The sequence below is a fragment of the Sander lucioperca genome, chromosome 21 (genome assembly GCF_008315115.2).
Source record: "Sander lucioperca isolate FBNREF2018 chromosome 21, SLUC_FBN_1.2, whole genome shotgun sequence".
Classification (NCBI taxonomy): domain Eukaryota; kingdom Metazoa; phylum Chordata; class Actinopteri; order Perciformes; family Percidae; genus Sander; species Sander lucioperca.
This window is the reverse complement of record NC_050193.1, coordinates 1,709,079-1,725,051: the sequence shown is the minus strand read 5'-3', so window position 1 is coordinate 1,725,051 and position 15,973 is coordinate 1,709,079. Positions and strand designations below refer to the sequence as shown.

General features: G+C 43.5%; 3 protein-coding genes and 1 pseudogene across 4 annotated transcripts in view; 2 read left to right on the top strand and 2 right to left on the bottom strand.

Annotated features, from left to right (window-relative positions):
• Nucleotides 1-1,201, bottom strand: part of LOC116061950 (SE-cephalotoxin-like) — a 98,824-nt gene extending 97,623 nt beyond the window's left edge. The window contains exon 1 of the mRNA XM_035997037.1: nt 932-1,201. The gene's annotated coding sequence lies outside the window, so the exon portion shown is untranslated. The remainder of the gene's footprint in view (nt 1-931) is intronic.
• LOC116062301 overlaps nt 1-15,973 on the bottom strand; it is a 1,036,964-nt pseudogene that overhangs the window by 22,130 nt on the left and 998,861 nt on the right.
• The window catches only part of LOC116062299 (cephalotoxin-like protein), a 1,100,540-nt gene that overhangs the window by 1,002,842 nt on the left and 81,725 nt on the right, over nt 1-15,973 (top strand). The window lies entirely within an intron of this gene.
• LOC116062303 lies at nt 6,412-8,743 on the top strand. The gene is made up of 3 exons (XM_031316967.2): nt 6,412-6,816; nt 6,874-6,907; nt 6,961-8,743. Exons 1-3 carry the CDS (start codon nt 6,683-6,685, stop codon nt 7,708-7,710), a joined length of 918 nt encoding a protein of 305 aa, XP_031172827.2. The 5' UTR covers nt 6,412-6,682; the 3' UTR covers nt 7,711-8,743.

Genomic DNA, 15,973 nt, shown 5'->3' with positions numbered 1-15,973 from the left:
TAACCGTCATTTCTTATAATTAAAACAGTTTTTAGCTTTAATAATTTTCTGGTTTGTGAAATTGTTCCATGTTTAATGAAAGATATTTACACATGTAATAATTGATTTTATCTAATTGAATTAATATATTTACAGTATTGAACTTGAATATAATATATAAAATAAAACATAAATATTTGAGCTGATGTGAAAACAATTAATATTATTAAAAAAAAAACGCTGTTTTTATTTTATTAATATTATTAAAAAATACAGAAAACATCTGTAAAATAAAACAGAATATTCCTGTGAAATGACTAGGGTTGGGTATCATTTGGGTTTTTTCCGATACCGGTGCTAAAATTATACTTTTAAAAAGATTATTATTATTTTTTTTAATATATTTAAAAAAGAAAAAAGGAGCACAAAACAACAGTCAGCGACTTTTAAGAACTTGTTTATTGCTAAGGCCATATGGTCAAAATTAAATGATTTATTAAAAATGTAATAACAACAACTTATAACAATAAAACGACAAAAACAACCACTAGATGGAAAAAGGGTATTTAACAATAACTTTGAATGCACCACGAGGCTGGTGAGGCGAGTTCTAACAACGTCTCGGTGTGAAACACAGTTACACTGTTTAACGTTAGCTGTCAGCATTTTAACCCTGTTTAATCCAGCTGCTAGCTAACGGTTACCTGCTGCCAAGTGGATTATGTTAACTATCGTCACATGCAGCGATGCTTCTCTAACGTCCGTTTCGGAGCATCAGAGGGCAGCACTGGCATTTCAGTAGCACCGAAATGAGGCACTGAAATCCGCGTTATTATTCGGTCTAGTAAATACCAGTTGTTAAGGCACCGGTGCCGTATTAGCACCGGACGTCGGTACCCAACCCTAGAAATGACAGTTTGTTTTTTACATAAAGCAAACAGAGAGTTCAGACCTGGCGAGAGGCTCGGAGAGCTGAACGCTGGCCGAGAGACGTCTGCCTGCTGTGATTGGTCGGCTGGTTGGATGGTTGCTGGATGTGATGGAGGTCTCTGATGACAGTCTGCAGGTTGTTGAGTCTCGGAGGAAGCCCCTGATCTCTGAGCCTGACAGGACAGAAGCAGTCCTTTTTAAAGGAAGCTGATTGGCCACACCTTCTGACAGGTGGAGCTGAGGACACAGAGGTTTACCATATAGGGACAACTCTCTGATACACCGCTGATAAACAATGAGCTCTTCATCTGTCTGTCTGTCTGTCTCTCTGTTTCACAGCCTGAATATGTAAACTCTCTGCTTCTGGGGGGATTTCTGAGTCTCAAAGTCGGCAAATCTGCAAAATTCTGCTTTGAGTGTTGCGTAATTGCAGTAAAAAAAGAAGAGAAAGGTTCCCTTCTTTTTGGTTTGGCACACAACTAGGCGGGCCAGAATTTGCGAGGGGCCGGGTTTGACTGGTCCGAGTCTGGAAATGTTCATTTCAACAGTGTCTCCTGAATTTGTCAAACTGAAGCGAACGGACTGTAAATATTCAGATTAATTTCTGTTGGAGAAACTGGTTACATGGATCTGATGTTTAAACTTTCTGTTTCATTAGCAGAGAGAAACATTTTTGCTGTTTCTGATTGTGAAAAGCTGGAGTTACAAAGCTCCCAGATGGCAGATGATATCAGCTGTAGATATTAATGTGTGAGTCCCAGAGAGGAGGCAGGAGAGGCTGTTGGCCTTTAATCGGTTTGCTCATTGAGCTCAAACACAACAAGAGCCAAGATGGAAAAGCAAGAGTCCAAAGTCTCACTGTATTTTATGTATTAACGTAGTATTTTTGTATATTATGTATTTAAGTAGACTGAATGATTTCAGTAAACTGTCTGGCTGCATGTAATTTAACGATCTGGGACGTACGTACAGATTGTAATTTAACGATCTGGGACGTACGTACAGATTGTGAATGCGCTGTATAAATGTAAAAGAATGCTTCTTAAACCAGAATAACACGTTACGATTACATAATTTAATCCCCCTTCAAGTTAGCAGAGCACTGAACCAGAAGTAGCCGGCTCGTCTGGCAGAGGTCTTTAGGGTTCCTGCTCTATGGGCCACACGGTGAGGAAGCACCGCCAATCATCCGGGTCATTTTTGGCTCCATGATGGCTTCATGCTCCACTGAGCAACCTTCACAGGAATGAATGAAATGAAGGGGCTCTGCCTCCAGCACTGTATCCAGCTCTGATTATACATCCATGAACTCAACCCACCTTTAGAGGACATGGTGTTATAGTGTCGGCGTACACAACCAACTCTGTGATCATCCAACTGTTTAATGACGTGAACAAGTCGTACACATGGGAGTGGAACCATCCATCCCATTTGACATAAACACATCAGTTCACTGACATGTTCACTAAAACAGACCAAACCTCTGGTGAATGGGTGAAACAAACACAGGACTTTCACCCAGGAGACTGAGGTTCTTGTCCTGTTCTTGTCTTGAATAAGATGCACATTTTGTAAATCCACCCACGAACCTTCCCTAACGCTAAGTATATATAATACGGCTCAGTTTTTTTTATGTATCTTGTTCTGTCAAGCGTTAAAAGTGCTTTTAAGTAGCCATACTGGGTGAACACTATGTTATCCGGGAAATAACATAGGTTGACTCCGCCACAAGCCACGCCACCAGCTATGATGAGTCACCGACCAAGTGTATTTCTGTGTATCTCTATTGGAAAACCAAATATTGAAACATGTCCCTGAAAAAAGATTTGCACTTTTAGTTTTAATGGAGACAAAAACAAAATGTGGATATATTAGGGCTGTCAAAATGAACGTGATAACACAACGTGATTACACAAATTGCTTTAAAAACAAAATTCATGCGTGACTAGCGCACGCAGGAATTGTTATTTGGGCCTCGGGCTGCTCCGTAGTTTGTGAACTCAGGAAGCGATGCAGCATTAACGTTAGCAGAAAGCTTTAAGTTCTCCGTGATAACACCTAGGGGATTAACAAACCCGCCATCCGCTGTCTGGTTCGCCACAGCGGAGTGTCTGATCTATGAGGAGACGTGTGTTAATGGTGCTCCTGGGATAATTGTATCCCAAGAGTAATAATAACAATGAAGGATAATATGTGTTTGTTGCACAGAGGCAGATTTTCCAAGTTCAGAGTTAACAACATGTCAACACTTTATTTATTTTGGCACTTTGGTTTGTTGGAAAAGCCAACGTCCTCTCAGTGGTTCCACCTTTACCAGCATCTCTTTCACAACCTTCACTTACAGGAACCCTCTGTTATGTGATGTTAGTATTGATATTAGGGGGTATGATATTATCCTTTTTCATACACACACTCTTCGTCATTTAAATCTCCCCTAAAACTCATTTTGTATTTTCTTAAATAGTTTTGTAGTAAATCTATGACACAGCTACAATACTTTTGACCCATTTTGTTTCCATATAGATGAAGCCATCTAAAAGTTTTGCTCCCTTCGTGCTGGGGCTCCGGCAAGCCCGTGATGGGTCCCTGGCCGGCCCGTGATGGGTCCCTGGCCGGGCCGTGATGGGGCCCAGGCCGGGCCGTGATGGGTCCCTGGCCGGCCCGTGATGGGTCCCTCGCCGGGCCGTGGCTGGAAAAAAATCTTCCCACGATGACGTAGTGAGTGCGGAGCCGTCTGGTAATGCCCCTAAGCACTGTGTGTGGAAAACTAGTTGCACTAGTTCATCTATCAACCAGGGGAAGCAGTGATAAGCACACTTGTTTCAAAAGCAGGTTAAATGAACCTGGACAGGACGGACAGCGGGAAAATACAACTTTAAATAAAAGGTCACCTCCACACCTGCCCTAGCCTCTCTCCTGGAGACATTACTAAATAAATAATTAAACTAAATACAAATTTAACAATAGTCTATAATTGTCTCTTTTGGCCAAATTTAAAAAGATTTATTTATGTCTTACTTTTTCAATCAAATTAAAGTTTTGAATGAATCCCAGATACATATTTTGTTGTAGGCTATATCACTGTGATGTGACCCAGATAATGTAAAAACACAGGTACACAGTCTATGCCTCTTTATTATCATAAAATATAGTTTTCTTTCATAAATTAACATAAATGTGAATTATAGATTGCTCTATAGAGAGGCAAAGTCCCGCCTCTTCCAGTGGACCTCATGGGACCTTAATTCAGAAAAAATATACATGGTAGTGAATGGGGAGAGGCTAATTATTTTTTGATCCTGTTTTATTTGAGCCAATGATTACAAATATGATGTACATCAATTTAAAAGATAAGTTTTCAACAGAAGAAAGTCTCAGTTTATCGTAGGTTTGTCGTATGACCACTTAGTTTTGTGTGAAACCGCTCAGTGAACTACATCTCTTGTCTCGCACAATATACATCACCTAGCTTGATGCTCAACTTGCTAGCTAGCTAGCTAGCTTAGCGCTGTTCCACAACACATGTAACGTTATCTTACCTGATGTGTTTTATCCAGTGAAGTTTTATCAGCAGAGAAGCGTAAGAACGAGCAAGATCCTCTGCTGGTGTGAGTAACGTTACGATACACAGACATCGTAGCTTCAGCGAGACATCATCCATACGACTTTGACGTGTGATTGTCTTTCTAATGACGTATTTTCACAGTTTTATACTCCAACACTTTGACAATAAACTGAGACTTTCTCGACTTACAAAATTATCTTATAAACTGATGAACATCATATGTGTAATTCATGGATCAATTCAAATGGGATTAAAAAATAATTTATCTTTCCCTATCTGTTCTGTCTGTCTGTTTCACAGCCTGAATATGTAAACTCTCTGCTTCTGGGGGAATTTCTGATTCTCAAAGTCGGCAAATCTGCCAAATTCTGCTAAGGGTGTTCACTAATGGTGCTCCTGGGATAATTGTATCCCAGGAATAATAATAACAATGAAGGATAATATGTGTTTGTTGCACAGAGGCAGATTTTCCAAGTTCAGAGTTAACAACATGTCAACACTTTATTTATTTTGGCACTTTGGTTTGTTGGAAAAGCCAACGTCCTCTCAGTGGTTCCACCTTTACCAGCATCTCTTTCACAACCTTCACTTACAGCAACCCTCTGTTGTGTGATGTTAGTATTGATATTAGGGGGTATGCTATTATCCTTTTTCATACACACACTCTTCGCCATTTAAATCTCCCCTAAAACTCATTTTGTAATTTCTTAACCCTCATGCCCTCTTCGGGCATTTTTGTACATTTTTCTCATTTTTTGTTTTTCATTTTGTGATAATTTTTGCTGTGTTACTGCTTATGACATGGAATTTTGTCAGAACCTTTCTTTTTGGTCAACATTTTTAAATCCAGTGTTTTTTACTCTTACATGTTTTTTATACTTGATTGATTCATTTTGTACCCTCTGGACACCTTCGTGGCAAAAATGTACATGTCCAAAAAAACTGATATTCAATCATCATATATCAATATTTTTTTTCTGCTTTTTTATTCATAAATCACTTAAATAACTTCTAACTTGCTCAAAACTACCAAACGTTCAATCATTTTCAGGATTTTAACCCTTTAAATGCCAGTTTCAATTCTTTGAAGTAATTATTTATGAAAAACCCAACAGAACATTAATTATTTTCCATAAAATAAATCGTAGGGGAATGGGGCTTTGCTGGTGATTAGAGTCTTGGATATGTCAATGATTATCAACAAAACTGATTTGATTGCATTAGTATTTTTTATGTAGTGCCAGATACTCCCTCTGGACACCTTCGTGGACAAAAATGCCTCATTGTGTTATGGGTAGCTCTCTCTCCGCCCTGTGTTGGGTGTTTTTGTTCTCTGTTTGTCTGTGTGTCTCTGTGTGTGTGTGGTTGTGTTTTTCCACCCGGAGTGCTGGAGGTGTGTACAGAGGAAAGTAGGTCAAGGGGCGTGGCCGATTCAACACTGCACAGCCGTTTCCTCACAGCTGCAGCTCATCTACTAGATTCATCCAGCAATACTTAAACCCGGGCTGATCACCTCTTCGGAGCCAGTTTGTCTCTGAATCTCAGTTTCCTCAAGTTGTGTCTGTGTTGTCTTGTACACCCTAGTTCTTGTCTTTGTTCTTTTGAGCTCTTACTAAACCTGTGTTTCTGTTCAGCGTCCGCTCAGACCTGCTGCTTCCTCCGCTGTGCCTACAAGCTTCCAGCCTCACCGTCCAGCCAAATCCTCCACCTGTGGAAACCACTGAGAACTCTTCCCTGCCTGTCCGCCTCGAGTCTCGTACAACCTGGATCCCACACCCTCGGCTCGCTTCGGAATTCGGACCCGCCAGAAGATTCCCCGCCCAGACAAAACCCACACTATTTCTCTGAGTACTATTTTGTTCATTAAAACCTTTGCAAACTGCTTACGTTGTCTGTGTGTGAAATCTCTGCGTTCTGGGTCAGAACAAGTCCTTAACACATTGACTTCCATTAAAACCACATGTTCTTATCTCACAGCCTTTACAGTATAAAACCATGCATTCTGTAATGTATTTCCCTTTGTAGGCCGATGCATGAAATTATTGTATTATATTATGGAGCCGTGTGTGTGTGTGTGTGTGTGTGTGTGTGTGTGTGTGTGTGTGTGTGTGTAAATCTGTAAGTAAGCGCTGATCATTTTAGGGGTGAAAAAAGGGCATCTTATTTTTGCCAGTTATATTATGGAGCCGTGTGTGTGTGTGTGTGTGCATGCTGATCATTTTAGGGGTGAAAAAAGGGCATCTTTTGAAGGATGCATTTCATGTGTCTTTGGAAAGGTGCTTGAATAAGGTCTCTTGCCTTTGTAAACAAAAACAACTATTAGTGTGTTTATGCACCTGGCTGCTTTCACAGCCAAAGATAAAATTGCAGCTTGGCTGAGGGATCATTTCATTAGTGAGCAGAGAAGGAGAAAGACCTGGAGCAAAGAGAAGGAGCAAAAGTAAAGAGGAATTTTAGTGCAAGTGAGGCTTTAGAAATGGTCATGCAGCCTTTATCTGCCAGCAAACTGCAGGATTCATCTGAAGATGACAAGTTTCGAGGGGGAGTCTGACACAAAATGGTCACTGGAGTCCTCCAATTCTGTGAGTGCCTCTAACCCTTCCTCTGAAAGTGGAGAGGACACTGAAGATCCTGTCCATCCTAACAGTGAGTGGACAGCGAAGAATGGGCAAGTCTGGTCTCTATCTAATACTGAAACGCTGCGCTACATTAAAGCACCGACCGGCATGATGCCAGAGCCCACGAGATATGCCATATCAAGAATCCACGATGTGGCATCCTCTTTCGAACTTTTCTTCACTCCTGACATGATCCAGCTGATTCAGCAAATGACAAACCTACACTCAATCTCAGGATGGAGTGATGTGGATGCTCAAGAGATTCGAGCATACATGAGACTTCTCATCCTGGCAGGTGTGTACCAGTCCAAAGGGGAATCCATCTGGAGCCTGTGGGATGCCCATAGTGGGAGACCAGTCTTCAGGGCCACCATGTCCTACAAACGATTTGAAATGATAAGCGCCAGTTTACAACAAAGGCAGGAGACAATGTTTTTATTCATGCACCTCTTCAAAGACACTGCATCCTTCAAAAGATGCCCTTTTTTCACCCCTAAAATGATCAGTGCTTGCTTACAGATTAACACAAACTCTCTCTCTCTCTCTCTCTCTCTCTCTCTCTCTCTCTCTCTCTCTCACACACACACAAACACACACACACACGGCTCCATAATATAACTGGCAAAAATAAGATGCCCTTTTTTCACCCCTAAAATGATCAGCGCTTTCTTACAGATTTACACAAACTCTCTCACACACAGACACGCACACACACATGCACGCGCATACACACACACACACACACACACACACACACACACACACACACACACACAGCTCCATAATATAACTGGCAAAAATACAATAATTTCATGCATCGACCTACAAAGGGAAAATGGTTGAATCTGGTGGAATACAGTAGAAATGTAAAATATCACCACCTTTTGTTCTAAATGAAATATTGACTTTACAGAATGCATGGTTTTATACTGTAAATGCAGTGAGATAAAAACATGTGGTTTTAATGGAAGTCAATGAGGAATTTTTGTCCACAAAGGTGTCCAGAGGGAGTATCTGGCACTACATAAAAAATACTAATGCAATCAATCTATCAGTTTTGTTGATAATCTTGTCTGACATATCCAAGACTCTAATCACCACGAAAGCCCCATTCCCCTACGATTTATTTTATGGAAAATAATTGCTGTTTCCAAGAATTAAAACTTACATTTAAAATTTTTTTTAAAAAAAGCAGAAAAACATATTGATATATGATTATTTAATAGCAGTTTTTGTGTGCGTGTACATTTTTGCCACGAAGGTGTCCAATGTTTGTAAATTTGAGGAGGGCACAAGGGTTAAAAAGCAGAAAAAAAATATTGATATATGATGATTTCATATCAGTTTTTTGGACATGTACATTTTTGCCACGAAGGTGTCCAGAGGGAGTATCTGACACTACGTAAAAAATACTAATGCAATCAAATTAATTTTGTTGCTTATCTTTGACATATCCAAGACTCTAATCACCACCAAATCCATATTATTCATTATATGGAAAAAAAATCATTTTTTGTGTTTTTTTTGTAATAAATAATGAAATACTGCAAATAAATTTTCTGGCATTTAAAGGGTTAAAATCCTGAAAATGATTGAATGTTTGGTAGTTTTGAGCAAGGTAGAAGTTGTTTAAGAGATTTATGGAAAAAAAGCAGAAAACAATATTGATATGATGATTTAATAGCAGTTTTTGTGTGCGTGTACATTTTTGCCACGAAGGTGTCCAATGTTTGCAAATTTGAGGAGGGCACAAGGGCTAAATGGTTTTGTAGTAAATCTGTTACACAGGTACAATACTTTTGACCCATTTTGTTTCCATATAGATGAAGCCATCTAAAAGTTTTGCTCCCTCCTGTCACGTCTAGTCCCTGTGTCAAGTTTCTTTGTTTAGTTGGTTTCATGTTTTCTGTTGGTTTTCCCATTTCCTGTTTTATTTTGAAGTCTGTCTTTTCTCCCTAGTCTTGTCTGGTTTACTTCCTGTCTTTTGGTTTTCCCACCTATGTGATTATCTTATGTGTTTCACCTGTTCCCCAGCCCTAGTGTCACCTGTCCCTCGTTTCCTCATTACCCTGTGTATTTAGTCTCTGTGTTTCCTTTGTGTCTTGTGGGATCATTTCATTCTGTCTGTGTGCTGCATGTGTTGTTGTTCAGTGGTGTCCAGTTTTTGCTGAGTTTTCGAGTGGTGTACTGTGTGTGCCTGCTCATGACTTCCTCGCTTCCCAGCCTGCGTGCTTTTGGAACTACTTGTAAGTTTTTTTTGTTTAATAAACTTTGTTTTCTGAACTGAACTGCATTTGGGTCCAAGCATCGCTACTTACCTCCCTGACAGAATGATCCCACCAGAAATGGACTCAGCAGTGTGCAAGTTTAAGCCATTTTTTCACCCCCTTGACTCGGTCAGTGAGAGTCTGGTGAATTTTTTTAGTGAGATTCATGAGGAGGATCCCGCCTTTGCCAGGCACCTCATGGAGGCTCGCTGGCTGTCTACTGAGCAGGAATTTGGCCTTCCTGTCTCCAAGCCTGGCAGCTTTCCAGAATCCGAACTGACGTGCAGCTTTCCAGATTCCGAGCTGGCGTGCAGCTTTCCAGAGTCCGAGTTGACGTGCAGCTTTCCAGAGTCCGAGTTGACGTGCAGCTTTCCAGAGTCCGAGCTGACGTGCAGCTTTCCAGAGTCCGAGCTGATGTGCAGCTTTCCAGAACCCCAGCTGAAGTGCAGCGGCCCAGAACTCCAGCTGATGTGCAGCTTTCCAGAGCCTCAGCGGACCCGCCTTCCAGAGCTTCAGCTGATGAACAGTCCTCCAGAGCCCTCGGTGTTGTGCAGCGGACCAGAACCTTCGGTGTTGTGCAGCAGGCCGGAGCCCTCTGGGTTGTGCAGCAGGCCGGAGCCCTCGGTGTTGTGCAGCGGACCGGAGCCCTCGGTGTTGTGCAGCGAGCCGGAGCCCGTGCTGTCCAGTGGCCCCGAGCCCGTGCTGTCCAGCGACCTCGAGCCCGTGCTGTTCAGCGGCCCCGAGCCCGTGCTGTCCAGCGGCCCAGAGCCCGTGCTGTCCAGCGACCTCGAGCCCGTGCTGTTCAGCGGCCCCGAGCCCGTGCTGTCCAGCGGCCCAGAGCCCGTGCTATCCAGCGGCCCCAAGCCAGAGTTGATTAGTGTTCCCGAGTTTCCTAGTGTTCCCGAGTTTCCTAGTGTTCCCGAGTTTTCTAGTGTTCCCGAGTTTTCTAGTGTTCCCAAGCTTCCTAGTGTCCCCGAGTCTTCTAGTGTCCCTGAGCCTTCTAGTGTTCCCAGGCTGTCCTGTCTCCCCAAGCTATTCAGAGTCCCGGCTGGCAAGCAGCTTCCCAGAATCCCGGTTGGCTAGCGGCCTCCCAGAATCCCGGCTGGCTAGCAGCCTCTCTGAACCCCGGCTGACTAGCAGCCTTCCAGAACCTCCGCTGACGTGCAGCCTTCCAGAACATCCGCTGACGTGCAGCCATCCAGAACATCCGCTGACATGCAGCCTTCCAGAACCTCCGCTGACGTGCAGCTTTCCAGAACCTCAGCAGACGTCCGGCCGTCCAGGGTCTCGGTTGACGTCCAGCCGTCAAGAGTCTTCAATGACCGCTCTTCAAGAGTCTTCCAGTCGTCCAGAATCTTCGATGACAGCTCTTCTGGAGTCTTCCAGTCGTCCAGAGTCTTCGATGACCGTTCTCCTGGAGTCTACGTTGGCTGACCTCCCAGAGTCTGTCAGAGACTGTGCCGTGTGGCGCCTCAGAGACTTTGCCGGTGCCCAGCTTCCCAGAGACTCCTGCTCCCCGTGTTTTGTCGGCGGTCCGGCCGACTCCGGCTCCCCGTGTTTTGTCGGCGGTCCGGCCGACTCCTGACCCTCTTGCTTTGTTGCCTGTTACTGATCCTGTTGCCTTGTTGGCGGACACTGGCTCAGCTGACCCGTCGCCTGTCTCCAGCCCAGCTGACCCATCGCCTGTCTTCAGCCCAGCTGACCCATCGCCTGTCTTCAGCCCAGCTGCCCCTTCACCTGCTCAGCCTGCCTGGTCTTCAGAAGGGATTCGTCTTCGCTGCCGGCCTTCAGAAGGGATTCGCCTTCGCCGACGTTCTCCAGAGGGGTATCGCCTTCACCGCTGGCCTCCAGAGGGATATCGTCTTCACCGCCGACCTGCTCGGTCTTCAGAGGGGTTTCGCTTTCGCAGTCGGCCATCAGAGGGGATTCGCCTTCGCCGCCAACCTGCTCGGCCTTCAGAGGGGTATTGCCTTCGCCGACGTTCTCCAGAGGGGTATCGCCTTCGCCGACGTTCTCCAGAGGGATATCGTCTTCACCGCCGAGCTGCTCGGTCTTCAGAGGGGTATCGCCTTCGCCGACGTTCTTCAGAGGGGTATCGCCTTCGCCGCCGGCCTCCAGAGGGGTATCGCCTTCGCCGCTGACCTCCAGAGGGATATCCCCTTCGCCGCCGACCTGCTCGGCCTTCAGAGGGGTTTCGCCTTCGCAGACATCGCCTTCGTCGCCGACGGTCTCCAGAGGGTTTTCGTCTTCACCGCAGACCTCCAGAGAGTCTTCAGGGTTCTGTCCGTCCTCCCGAGGGACTCCGCCTTTGCTGTCCTGCTCGACCTCCAGAGGATCTCCATCTTCGCCGTCCTGCTCAGCCTCCAGAAGGTCTCCGCCTTCGCCGTTGTCTTCCTGAGAGTCTTCGCTGTCCTGCTCGGCCGCCAGAGGGGTTCCGCCTTCGCTGCTGTCTGCAGTCCCGGACCCCGTGCTTAGCTGGCCACAGCACTTCGGTCCCCTAGCCCCACTGTTTTCAGTTCCTGAGTTCCCACAGACCTCGGTTCCCTACCCCGTTGACTCTTGTTCCTCCCTTCGCCCCTCTGTGGGTTGACTTTTGTTTGTCCCTCCTCCGTACCCCCTCCGCCTTCCCTGGGCCTTTTTGCCCTATTCTGTGGACTATTTTTGTTTTCTTTTTTAAGGGCCGTCTGGTAGCCGTCCCTTGAGGGAGGGGTACTATCACGTCTAGTCCCTGTGTCAAGTTTCTTTGTTTAGTTGGTTTCATGTTTTCTGTTGGTTTTCCCATTTCCTGTTTTATTTTGAAGTCTGTCTTTTCTCCCTAGTCTTGTCTGGTTTACTTCCTGTCTTTTGGTTTTCCCGCCTATGTGATTGTCTTATGTGTTTCACCTGTTCCCCAGCCCTAGTGTCACCTGTCCCTCGTTTCCTCATTACCCTGTGTATTTAGTCTCTGTGTTTCCTTTGTGTCTTGTGCGATCATTTCGTTCTGTCTGTGTGCTGCATGTGTTGCTGTTCAGTGGTGTCCAGTTTTTGCTGAGTTTTCGAGTGGTGTACTGCGTGTGCCTGCTCATGACTTCCTCGCTTCCCAGCCTGCGTGCTTTTGGAACTACTTCTTGTAAGTTTTTTTTGTTTAATAAACTCTGTTTTCTGAACTGAACTGCATTTGGGTCCAAGCATCGCTACTTACCTCCCTGACACCTCCATGATGGGGCCCCGGCAGGCCCGTGATGGGTCCCTCGCCGGGCCGTGGCTGGGAAAAAAAAATAACTTTTGACATTTTTACTGTATTCCACCAGATTCAACCATTTTCCCTTTGTAAGCCGATGCATGAAATTATTGTGTGTGTGTGTAAATCTCACACACACGTTCCCACCTCCCACGATGACGTAGTGAGTGCGGAGCCGTCTGGTAATGCCCCTAAGCACTGTGTGTGGAAAACTAGTTGCAATAGTTCATCTATCCACCAGGGGAAGCAGTGATATGGACACTCAATCCATTACTGGCCTGAGAAATCAGCTGTTCTTATCATATTTGATGTGTAGCCTACTGTATGAGAGAGTGTGCCTCCTAAAGCTACGTTCATCATATGTTGACCAGGTCATGACAATATTCTGCTGAAGCATTTAGTAAAAACCTGATAGACTACAGATGGCTTGTTGTTTGATTTGATTCATTGGAATCTCCATTAGCTGGGGCCATAGCCACAGCTATTCTTCCTGGAGTCCACCCAAAACTCGTGCGGCTATACATTGCCGTGCATCATTATTACATTAAAAACAACCACCAAAAAACAACATTCAATACATCACTGAAAGGAAAACAACCAAAATAATAACAAGACATAACAACATTCAACACAAGACACTACAACACAGGACCTAGTCTAAATTATTCACAGAATGTAGAGATGAGATTATATTGATCACTGATAATATGACCAAGCAAATGCACACATAACACCTTCAATGATACTAACAGCATTCATTAAGTATTAGCCAACACAGAGTACTGCTCAGCTAGGAGATGTTCTTTAAGTAGTACGTTGAATTGAGATTTTCTATTTTCTTGAATGACAACACCATGCATGTTCTTACTTTAGGTAATGTGAATCTGCCCTCCGTAGCATGCCTAGTGCTGTAGTCATGTTTATCAGAACTAAGACCAAGTTGCTGATACAACACCCTCGGCTGGTTAGTCACTAAAATATTTCTAGTAAAGTTGAGCAATGAGGCAGTTAATCTATTCCTTACACTTAACCAGGATAGGCAGCCATGCATTGCATCAACGCTTGATCTGAGTGGGCACCTTAAGCCTGGTTCACACGGGACGATTTTAAAATTGTCGGCCGATTTTCCAATCCTGAGAGACCCCACACATGGCAATAAAAAATCACGGTCTAACAGTTTTGGTCGTACAGTGTGTGGTGCGCAGCACACGGCAAAATCAACACATCACACACGAACTGATCTGACTCCCGAGCATTCCCAGGTCAGACGGGAAATCTCGCAAAATCCCTCGAGATCAAACGTGACTTCAGAGTAAACAATCATGGCGGACGAAGAGGATGCAGTGGCGATAGTTTGTTTTTAACCGAAATAAACCGTTATCAAGAGAAAAGGCGATGGTCAAAGAAGTGGAGACAACGCGAGCATGGACTATACTTGCTATACTTATCTCCGACGTCCACCGGACTTTCTGGTGCGCCATGCCGCCGGCTGTTTTGATTTTGTTTCCCGGTGCTTTCCTCGCCGCCTCGTCACCTCTCTTTCTGATTGGCTACACGCCACAGTCCACAGGCTGCATGCTCGTTTGTCCCCGGGGGACACCACACACGAGGAGAAATCGGGCCAAAACAATCCAACATGTTGGATATCCCGTATTTGAGATCGGAGCGGTCCCGACGTCCTTCCGAGCAGACGAGAGCAGTCTTAACACACCACACACGGCAGGAATATCTGATCAGATTATTTTACCATAATCGGAGCATCCTTAAGATTGTCGGAAGGGGTGAATCGGGGCTAAAATCGGCCTAATTATCCTGCCTTATTCTTATTCTTATTCTTCAATTTGCAATTTCTTTATATTTGATATTGCAGCACCTGACCAAACCCCTGAACAGTAGTCCAAATGGGATAGGACAATTGTTTTAATGACGTTTCCCATTACATTTTTATTGAGAAAATGTGAACATCTCCTTTTAACTGATTGACCTCTACCCATTTCTTTCACCACCCCATCAATGTGTTGAGACCAGGAAAATTTACTATCCACTGTAACGCCAAGAAGCTTGGTCCTTTGTACCTGTTCAACTGCCTTACCTTCAACATATAAATTTAATTTAGGTTCATTAAACAACAGATTTTTTGTTCCAAATACAATGCTTGTGGTTTTAGATACATTAAGAATTAGTTGATTATTTGTTACCCATTCCAATGCCAACTGCAATTCCTCATTCAAGACACGCCTCTCAGCTGTGGATGCCGCCATCTATATTGTTGAGTCGTCAGCATACATCGCCATTTTTGCACCTTTTAAGGTTAAAAGGTAATTCTTTGGTAAATATAGAATATAGCAATGGCCCCAGACAGCTTCCTTGTGGAATTCCACAGCTTACTGACTTTACCTCAGAAAAACTCCCATTAAAGTACACCGTCTGTGTCCTATTTGCTAAATAGCTTTCTAGCCAAAGTATTGCACTTGAATCGAAACCATAACATTTTAGTTTTTTTAATAACAAATTATGATCAATGATATCAAAAGCCGCAGTGAAATCCAACAGCACAGCCCCTACTAATTTCTCATTTTGTATATCTCTGTGCCAGTCGTCTACCATTTGAGTGAGGGCTGTGCCTGTCGAATGTCCATTTCTATAGGCATGTTGATAATCTGTATATAAATCATTTTTCTGAAAAATAACATTGTATTTGTTCAAAAGCAATTTTCTCCATGATCTTACTTAAAGCCGGCAGCAGACTAATTGGTTGACTATTTGGGCCACTAAATGGTACAGTTGTATTCTTCGGTAAAGGAATGATTTTAGCAGTTTTCCATGTCGTCGGAAAGATTTTTTTTTCAAAACTCATGTTCAAAACATGGCTAACTGGAATGGCAATCAAGTTTGCCACCAACTTCAAAAGTTTTGTATCCATATTATCCACACCAGATGGTTTGTCTTTACAACTGAGTAGCAACTTTTCCACATAACTCGCTCAATCAACTTCAGTAAATTCAAAAGTACATTGTTTTCCTATCATAATTTGATCTCTAATCAAGGTATATGATTGTATGTTATTTGTTTGGCACATTTTCTACTTAAGTTTTTCTACTTTGTTGTTAAAATAGTTGTTGAGGTGATTAGCAATATCAACAGGCTTGGTAATGAAGTGTCCTTCTGATTCAAGAAATGATGGAGTAGATTTGGATTTACTGCCCATCATCTCATTTACAGTATTCCACATTTTCTTACTGTCATGCTTTGCATTCCTAATCACATTTTCATAATACATCTTTTTATTTTTATTTAGCTTCATCACATAATTTCTTAGCTTGCGGTAAACTCGCCAGTCCGATTCATGATTGGAGTTATTTGCCATTTTCAGAGATCTCTCTGTACCATACAA

Bases quoted from the DNA above. Each gene is read 5' to 3' on its own strand.
- LOC116062303 (XM_031316967.2), top strand. From the start codon at position 6,683: ATGCTGATCATTTTAGGGGTGAAAAAAGGGCATCTTTTGAAGGATGCA. The intron at 6,817-6,873 runs GCTTTCACAGCC...TTCATTAGTGAG, and splicing joins GTGTGTTTATGCACCTGGCT to CAGAGAAGGAGAAAGACCTG. The intron at 6,908-6,960 runs AGCAAAAGTAAA...AAATGGTCATGC, and splicing joins GACCTGGAGCAAAGAGAAGG to AGCCTTTATCTGCCAGCAAA.